Source organism: Montipora foliosa, chromosome 8 (assembly GCF_036669935.1).
Source record: "Montipora foliosa isolate CH-2021 chromosome 8, ASM3666993v2, whole genome shotgun sequence".
Taxonomy (NCBI): domain Eukaryota; kingdom Metazoa; phylum Cnidaria; class Anthozoa; order Scleractinia; family Acroporidae; genus Montipora; species Montipora foliosa.
The window spans coordinates 52,037,063-52,047,062 of NC_090876.1; the positions used below are offsets into that span (position 1 = coordinate 52,037,063).

General features: G+C 41.2%; 1 protein-coding gene across 1 annotated transcript in view; it reads left to right on the forward strand.

Moving 5' to 3' along the window:
- The window catches only part of LOC137967351 (tRNA wybutosine-synthesizing protein 4-like), a 19,740-nt gene extending 10,858 nt beyond the window's left edge, over nt 1-8,882 (forward strand). The window contains exons 19-21 of the mRNA XM_068813882.1: nt 271-323; nt 500-632; nt 1,588-8,882. Of these exons, the coding sequence (XP_068669983.1) occupies nt 271-323; nt 500-632; nt 1,588-1,749 (348 nt within the window). The 3' untranslated portion in view covers nt 1,750-8,882. The remainder of the gene's footprint in view (nt 1-270; nt 324-499; nt 633-1,587) is intronic.
- The last annotated feature ends 1,118 nt before the right edge of the window (nt 8,883-10,000 follow it).

The window sequence follows — 10,000 nt, forward strand, 5'->3', positions numbered from 1 at the left end:
GTCTAACAACAGTGCAATAAAAGTTGATAATGTCACGAGGGTTCACTCCCGCTCTCATGAGAAGAACCAGGAAGTATAGTCTCTTATTGTCTTTCCTGATAGCCTCATTCACATGATCATTCCACGTAAGATCACTAGACATATATAGTGTTCATGGAAGGAATGGTATGGAAAGCTGAGAGTGATCGTTTCATTTACCGCAGAGAAGATATGTTATGGTTATTTACGATGATAAGGAATCATGATCACTCACTTTATACTTTCCCTCAGGTCAGCCCGATGACGTTAAGAACGCTGCACATTGATCCACTCCTGTCACCAAGGTATCATGAACCTAAATTATGGACCGAGTGATTTAAAACTAATTATTTTCCAATTACAATTCATTGTAATCCTCCCGACAACAGGAAAAAAAGCTGCAAAAACCCTACACAGTGACTTAACGAATGTTAAAAATCACCTTTATTTATAAGTGGAATTTCTTTTTCGTGATTTTTAGATACTCACACACGGCACATGTGATTGATGACAAACTTGTGCTGGTTGGTGGAGTAACGCCAAATTCCTCGCATCCCCCTGGAATAGTCATTCTTCATCTCGAGTCATTGGCTTGGAACTCCTTTATCCTTCCGGTTGGTCTTTTAAATCCTGAGCCCAGAATAGTTTTCTTTCTTTTTCCGTGACATTGGTATCTCTTCGTACGTAGCATCTAGTGGTCCTCGTAAATCAGGTCGACGATTTGGACGAGAAGGCAGAATATCTTGACTGAAAGTCCCCTCCGCATTCACTAGGAAACTGCGAAGAATTTGATTTGCAGATGGTTTTCATCAGGAATTTTTCAGGCAAACGAACCGCAATACGAGAACTGATTAGAAGCATTCATTACAGTGATGGTCATAGTACGCGTCATAACCGCGCAGTGGTGGCTCAGTTGGTTGAGCACCGTGCTGCCATGCGGGAGGTCGTGAGTTCGACTCCGGCCGGACCAACATTCAGGGTCTTTAAATAACTGAGAGGAAAGTGCTGCTTTTATAATTACATCCGCAAATGGTTAGACTTTCAAGTCTTCTCGGATAAGGACGATAAGCCGGAGGTTCCGTCTCATAAATAACTTCCATGTTCATTAGTTCCCTGTGAGACGTTAAAGAACCCACACACTATTCGAGAAGAGTAGGGGATGAAGTTCTCGGTTTTGTGGCTGTCCTCTCTGTGTATATGGGTGGGTGGGTATAGCAGGTCCACATCAGCTGAATAGCTGCCAAAACTTCAACCTGCTTAAACAAATAAATAACAAACAAACGAAATTTGCATCCTATGCTTCGTATGTGTGAACCCTCTGATTCACCTTTGAAGACAATATCTATATTTTAGCTTGAAAATTGTGGTCACAAAAACTAAATTTTTTCACGGCAAGACAAACTACTTGAACGATCCCCGGGGATCGAGTCCCATTCCTGGCCACTTTTCTCCGTAATTAGCTACTACAGATTCGTCAGTAGTTCTGTTTGAACTACCTGGTATTGTAATTTTAAGTGACATGTCTTAACCGTTTTTTAACTTTATTTTGTCTTATTTGTTTCTATTAAGGCCTTCATAGCCCCCCATGCACCTTTGATGCTTCATAATCACTGCAGTGTCTGCTGGAATGGTTCGCAAGATGTTGTTGTCCTTGGCGGTGGAGGAAACTGTTTTTCATTCGGAACTCATTTAAATGATGGACCAGTAATGATCGACCTGCCGTTGCTATAACTTTTTGGGCAGTTGTGCGTGTAATAGTGCGTTGATTACGCGTTGTTAATTATGTTATTATGTTATCGCAAATTACTTAACAAAGTTCGAATCGCCCGCTACGAACGCTGCGGCTTCCTTGTCTCGTGGGGCCATTTGCTGAAAGCCTGGTTGGCGCTAACCGTTGGCTGAGATGAGAGGTAGCAAAACCCATAGGTTTCCATGGTATTTAACGCTGGTTTGCGCTAACCATGCTTCGAGGAACCCGGGCCTGGGTCTTTAATTATTAACGACAGAGTTAAAGACCAGTGTATCAAAAGGAACGTTGTACACTAATTTGCAAAACGTATCATTTCGAAAATTGTTAATGGAGATTCCATGCACAAATTACTGTACTCCCTAGGTTTTTGCAGACTTTTTTGTCGTTGCTGCTGCAGTCCCTGGTTATGTGAACGGTTTCCATACGTCAGCAAACATTGTTAACTTTCTTCGTAGAGGCAAAGAAGAGTTTGAGTTGCTAATTTCATCTGTTCGTCTTTAGTTCAAAAACACACGGACTTGAAAGCTTGAGTCTTTGCAACTTCGTTCCCAGGGTGTCTCTTCTCTGCTTTCTTTGTCGTTGAGAGACACATAGTCCAGTCAAATTGGGGTCAGACCCTCAACAAATTGCAACAAAAGGTTTTTCAACGGATTATGGCTCATTCGGATGTCCTTAACAACATATCAAAAGTCCCAAAGAATCGGAGTTTGGGAGGGCCCCGAAAAACGGAAAAGAAAATTCCCATACAAAGCTTATATGAAAAACCACAGGGTACCCAATTTATATGACGGCTACTATTTTATTGTCTCAATACAGTAACAATTTTGGGCCGGGTAAGCCGCTGGATTGTTGTTTAAGTTTAAATCGTGCTATTCGTACAACTCGATAAGAATTGTCACATTGTTTACGCTCTATTTATCAATTTAAACCAGATCATAATCCCGCTACATTGCATGGTACGACTAGAAAGCCTTTTCCTCTAAAGTCGATCCCGCAATCAATCTTTAGTTTCTAAACAGTTATAGAGGTCACAATATCTGTTAATCTAAACATTCTGCTTTGTTGGTGCAGAAAAGAAAGTCCCGTCAATGGAACGTTTGACATTGGTCCCATGGGCTCCTAACAAAAGTCTATAATTTCAAATCTTATACAGACCGATGACTGCCATCCGATAACAAAGCAGGTGAGGGGTATCTTACTTTGTACTCCGCTTTAACCGCCTTTCAGAGCTAATTTGTTCAACCAGAGTCGGAATCAGAATCTTCATCGTCAGGGATTTGCTCGGGTGCGTTGGTACAAGCAGACCCTTTGCACTGACCACAAGCAGGATTACATGGTAGATCATTTTTGCGACAGGAGCAACGGCGGGTGCTAACCCTAACCTTAGCGGTACAGTAACTCCCAGAGCGGCTGAATACAGGAGACAGTTTAAAGCAGCATCGACGATAAAGTGACCACGTACTGCTCGGGAGATGGCCTTACAACTAAGCATGTGGTCGACTGCATTAGGCGCATATATGATTTCCAATATCTCTCGCAGACCAGATTCTGCCATCAGATGCCCAATAGAGCCTACAAAACTCATCTTGGTATGAAAGGGGCCCAGCCTTGGGATGCAACTGCGTATTGGACTGGTTGGTGGTTCCCCTTGAACCATGCAAAAGGCTTTCCACAACAAAGGCTGATCGAAGGTGACGGCAGGTGCTGTGATGTTATGCCTTTTCGCGTGTTCCACGATAAACTTGAGGGTTGAATATATACAGGTGGCATCACTTGCGCTCACGTTGATCATGGGCAGAAATATCACAGATGATTTTCCTTAGTGGTCTCCAGTCAAGACGTGCTGCATTAGCCCACCCCACGCAGGACGACTGAAACTAAACAAGAGGGACGATTTCCAGAGCACATCGAGATTCTCCATGGGATCCACAAACCTTAGCAACAGCCACGTCATTGTATTTGATCTCCACCTCTTCTAACCGCCTCTCATCATAGGGATATATCTCGATTTTACCTGCTTCAGAAAGTTCCCTGGACGTAACTTTCTTTCTTGGTACGCACCTTGTCTGGCTAGTAAATGGTGTGACAGCGGCCACGATGCCCATCCCATGGAAAGTGTCTTTCCCATGAAGCGTACAAATATTATGATCGACGTTGTCCGCTGCATATTGAACAAATTGGCCGTTAAACTCCGGTATGTCCGTCCCCTCATAAACCGCCGCGCTTTGATTAAATTGTTGTACTTGATTGTATGAAGCGCAATACCCAAGAGAATTGAGGGTGTCAATCAGAAACCGGGACGCAAAGTGATAATGTAGTTGCACGGCAAGACCCAGTTGTAAGGGCGCTAAAAACATTCTTGGTCGCGCTGCCTGCATAAGTGTCTGTCCTATCGATGCAAGTTTAACGTTATCATCTTCAGCTAAAATACCATGCAAGAATTCTTTGAGGGATACAGGAAGAAATTCAACTTGTTGTTCGGCGTCGGACTCAACTTTAGGGTAAGTTTCACTAGTAGTAGTCTCAACCAGTTTGATTTCACTCTTGATCAGCGCAGCAGCTGTTCGGATTATATTCATCTTTTCTGTTTCGACATCAGGGGCGTCTTTTTCCATCTCGTGAAACTCGTTAAGAATCGCCGCAGCAGTCTTCCTAAATGTTACAACATTGGGTTTTCCATCACTGAATGTGATAACCAATTCCTCTCCAAAATGCTTCTGGAGGCAGGCTTTCATGTAAGTCTGGCTATAAGCTGTGCAGTCGGAATTCCCTGAGTACTCGTTCATCTTAGCTACCAGATCTTGCACTGTGATTTGCTCATCAGAATGTTTCAGCAGATATTCTGTGACCATGTAAAAGGCTTTGTTTTGCTCCTCATTCTGGGGACGACCTCGTTTTCCTTTCTTATTTTCAAGCTGGGTCGTAGCATAAGACGCAGGAACCTGTTTATCTGTACGAAAATTGGAATTGCATATCTTATGATAGACTGCTTCAGCGGCAGGGAGATCATGTACGTGTAAAATTCTTGCTTTTACTACCTCTGCCCATGTGTCACGCCTTGCGTTGCACTTATTCAAAACGGTTTCTTGAGTCTCTAGAGTCATCACTCTACATACGTCTACAGATTTAACATCTACTTTATTGCCGCAAAAATAACAATCGCTTTTGTAATCGAATGTCTGGTCTGCACTTCTTTTGCGTTGAATAGTTGCAGATTGAGAACCCGCATTTTCGCGGCTTCTGTTATCCTTGGATATATTGGTGGGGTGGCAGTAATCTCGACGACAATTAGGGTGTACATGCTGTCCAGGAGCAACACTAATTGAATAATTTCTGAGGCCGCTGGCGCGATTTATACCTTCACTTCCCTTTGTTCCAATTGTGGAAAATTCGTGCGCTGAGCCTGCAACTCCGCAAATCGTGCAAACTAGAGGCGCTCCATCCATAAGAACACATTGAAGGAGTAAAACTCCAAATAACAACCTAAGCAATATAGAAATGAAAAAAAAAAACGTTAAATTATAGTTAAATTGTTATAACAATTTTATCTTTCTCACTATGCTACGAAGCAAGTTTGATTAGCATATTTCAAAATGTATTTGAGCAGCGTCAGCAAAGATCGTGCCAGCACAATAGGCTTTCAAAAAGAAACTCTTCTACTTCGAAGCAGTAGTTAGATATGAGCATTGGATTTCTATTAAACTAGAATAAATGAATTCTGCAATATCTCGGGGGAGATTTCTTTCACACGCCTCGAAGGGCTGATCATGAAACAGAATCTAATTTCACGGCAATTCCCCATATGTAGGTGATCAGCACTGATTGTTTAAAGATTCTCTTAAAATTGAATCAGCCTTAAGCTTACCTTGATATAACTTTAGAAGCTACTAGCATCTATCAACTGAATCAAAAGAATTGTTTTCCAATAGAACAGGAGGAATGTACGCTGCATGGCCTTACGGCAAAATCCAATCCAGACACTGGCGAGACGAACCAACACGCACTCTTGGGTGGCGGTACACAAATAGACAAATTCACGCACTAATTGAACCTTGATAAACTAGGGTTTTTCCCTTCGCTAAATTGTAAATTTTTGAATACTTAAGTGTTACAGTTATCATTTGAATTGACATTAAGTTATATTTGAAAGTAATTCTTAAAGTAAATGAAAACAAAAAGTTTTTTTTCAAAGAATGCAGTATCAATTTTTTTTATCTATGTATATGTATTTGCAGGATTGTGCAAAATTACACGATCGAGAATGAAATGAAATAATTTAATACACCTGTTGTTTTAATTGGTATCTAGTCTTTCATTTCTGATGATTTGGGGTTGATATTTCCACAAAAAGTAATAAATTCTGGCGACTTAGTCAAAAACTTTACTGTAGCCTCGTTTCCATGTTGGAAATTTTTGGTTGTCAATGGTTCGAAATCAATTGCAATTTTAGGCACTTTCCCGGACTTCGATTCTCTGGGACTTTTAGTATGTTATAGAGGGATAATTTCTCTTTAGTTATCCGTTGAAAAACCTTTTGTTGCAATTAGTTGAGGGTTATCCCATTTTTCGAGCGAATTTGACTGGACTAACAGCTGGAGGTAGAGAAGGGAGACCCTGGGAACTAGGTTGGAGTCTTTGCAGCGATAAAGTGTGATTAGTGGATGAGAAACAAAAAACAGGGCCCGGTTGTCGTGAAAGTTCCTTTTGCTTATTTTTGTTTTTCAAGATTCACTGATAATCTTTATGCAAATTAGATCCAGCCAGTCCCTACTGCGCATGTGCTTGAGCTGACGTAGGTTGTGGAGCCATTCTCGTCCCCAGAGCCCTCCGTTATTTTGGTCACGTTGTTGGCGAAACCAAAAGAAACGAAGGGCTCAGGGGACGAGAATGCAAAGCTGCATTGGCTTCCTAGAAACGTGACTCTTGATAAAACGCACGTGCTTGTACCATTAAACCTGCAGTTCTTGCCATGCGCACATGAATCTTTCCTGGCATTCACAAGAAACGTCACAATGCTAAAATGCTTTGAAGATACCCGGATATCACATTTGAGGTTATGTTGTTTTGGAAATGATTTATTTCTTCTGCAAGTGCTTTTAACCTATGGAAGTAAAAGGATCTAAGGGTGCGTTCGATTGACCCTATTCCGGAATAATAATACGTGGAGTGATGACTTAAAACACTATGTATGGCGTTTTGTACCAACAAGAATAATAAAGCTATGTTTAAAATAGCATTTTAGCAGATGTTTGACAATATTAATGTGAATCCCCGTAAAAAGGAAGGATTTCCAACTTCTATTCCATGTATTCCTATTTCGGAATAGGGTCAATCGAACGCGCCCTAAAGGAGAAAACAGCCATCACATCAAGGAAATTGGAAATTCAAAGGTTAAAAGAATGACCACGTGCAATATTCCTTGTCTTTGAAGTGTCATTATTCCAATATTATTGTGTTATAAATAGATGACATTTTTGTTGTTGTTGTTCTTGTTCTTGTCGGAGCCAGTTGAGCGGATCGCATATCATTTTCTACCTCTCCACATATATGCCAAGATTGTCTGAAACTACGAGTTATTTACTAGCCGCTATTTTTTTATGTAGTATTGCATAGAGTGGATTCTGCAACCTCCTTTGCATGTAAGGAATTGGAATTGTAGGTGTTAAGTTTAGTTTTTAAAGTTTTGCTGCCACCTCACATTGCGTGTGTTACGCACCGTAGTCCAATGATCCAACCACTCAAAGTGTTATCTTTGTAAATATAAGGTGCCAAACATTCTCATATGAGATTTTTTTTTTTTTTTGGAAAATGGAGATTTTGCTCTCCGCTTTGGTCTTTCGTCCAGACGTATCCGGTGAAAACGGTCATCGACATCGCATCTTTACAAGAACGCTTTCCAGAGTGGAGATTTTGAAAACGTCGTTTCACTGTACTCGTGTAGTGAAAGTGGAAGTATTTCAAGTGCAGGAACGCACGAGATACTTAAAGTAGAGGGAGTGTGTTACGTAAGAGCGACAACTATTGGACCGGATGAGGAATGTTCTCCATTATCCCTGATGGTTACATGCTAAAACATGAGTACCGTCTGCTTATTGCAGGAATGTGTGCAAAACATAACAGAAGAGCTTTTTGATAAATTCGTCATACTTGCATAAACAATTCTCTTAGTCACGCGCTGCAAAGATATAAATAAAACCGAAAACCACTGTTAATCTTATTATTACTTAAGACCCGTCGTAGATCAGTATTTCATTGGCCGTTACCAAACAAATGGCATTTTAAAAGGCTATATAAAGACGGCACTTGCCCACGTTCGTCATTCCTATAAGAAGCAACGAAGTTGTCAGAGTTGTACTCACACTTTGACTCTGCTAACATTTGCTGCGTGGTACTTTTTAAGCGTAACTCATCCAGTGAAAAATGGCGTACGTACCTGTTAACATTTCAATGGGCAGTTTGCCGGAATACGACGATGAGTTGAAGAGCTATGATTTGTTGTCAGAAGGCAAAGTCCCAGCTGAAGCAAAAGAAGTATTGGTGTACACATTTGTCACTTCACATGGAGACCGAAGCGATTTTCATCGTGGTTACTATGAGATTTCTACAAGCGAGGGAGAAAAGAATTATCCCCAATTCATGAATGTGGCAGTGGGACCAAAAATGATGGCAGCCAACTCCTCTAACTTGTGGTTACCGGTGGGAGATGGCAAGCTGAACGTTAAGTTGATCCATAGTGAAGGTAAACGGCAAGTCGTCGAAGGCAAAGCGGCTGAGAAGCTTGCAGACTGGAGTGAAGTTTTCGTTATTGGGTATAAATACTAATGCCAAACGTCTCGTAGGTTTGCAGCAAGACGTTTACAGCCAAACTTTTAACGGTATTGCTGTGGTGTCACATTTTTTGTTCATTCAGCTGCAAAGCGATGCCATTTCGTTATTTGAAGTTCCAACGGATACGTAGCTTTGATTGGAAAACTCGTAAATGGACAGAAAAAGCACATGTGAAGTGTTGAAATAATATTTCGTTTCAGTTTTTACACTTTTCTTTAAAAAGGTTTTAGAACTTGTTTGAGTTAGATCCTTCAAAAAAGCCTGGCATTAAAGGCGTCAACGTTTATGTTGTTTCGAGTTGTTTTTCGACCTGAATTTTAAAAAAACCACTCCTTTTAAAGGTCAGATTAGTGACTTCGATACCCTTTTTTAGTGTTTGTACACAAGTTTCCTTTGTATTGGTTTATTCTGGCTGCTCTACACTTTGTCGAAGTTTTCAGCCGGGTAACTTGGCTTGCAAAAAGTACACAATACTAACGAACCCCGTTCCTTAGATTTCGGAAGTAGAGCATTGTTCACCTTTTTGCTTGTTTGCTCTGGTCGAGGCAAATTTGGGCTCCCTTCCAAATGGCAGCATGTCGACAAACAGTATTAGACTTACTTTTCTCCACGTGAGTGCACAAGAGGGTGAAGTGTCAGTCCCTAATTTGGAATTATCAGAGACTCTAAACCATTTCTTGACAAGCGATTTGGCACGCCTACTGCATGTTGCTTTACGCGGATTACCGTCCAGTCTAAAAAGGAGAGTGGGCGTGTTTACAACCTCTTGAGCAAACGTAGAATCCAACCATTCCAAAAACAGACGAATGAAGGGGTTGGCTTCAAAAGAAACCGTAGAGCTTCGTCGGCGGAGAGTTAAACACGAACATTTGGTTTTATCAAACGAGTTGATAAAGATAAGAGAACATTGGATTCTTACGCAGGAAAGAGTCAGGAACCGATCGCATTGATGAGATAGGACTTTGAAATTGCGATCTAGGCAACCTGCCGCGCCGCTGCAAAGTCATGCATTGTATAAGCCTAGGCGTCAACCCGATATTGAAAGGATCCGTTTTTGCCTTTTTCTCGTAATTACGGTTACCGTTCCTTTTTATATGTTTACACCAATCAATATATCGAAGGCGACTTTAGTTGACGTCGTCTGTGTAACGCCGCATTCCTTGTCTTCCTCGTTTCATTAACTTGTAGTTGTGCGTGCTTGTTATAAGGATTTTTTCTTCATAATCTTCTTTTTGGACTGGTCCAGAACTTGCTCAAGACGTCAAAATAGGGTTAGTTGTGGCTTTATAAGGTTCTTGAGAATTGGAAAGCCGCCTTTAAGGAGCTTAAGCATGATACGTTCTTAAGGTCGCGAATAGAAAGCGCCGATAAACATTTCGCATACCAGTAGTCTCCGCAAGATAC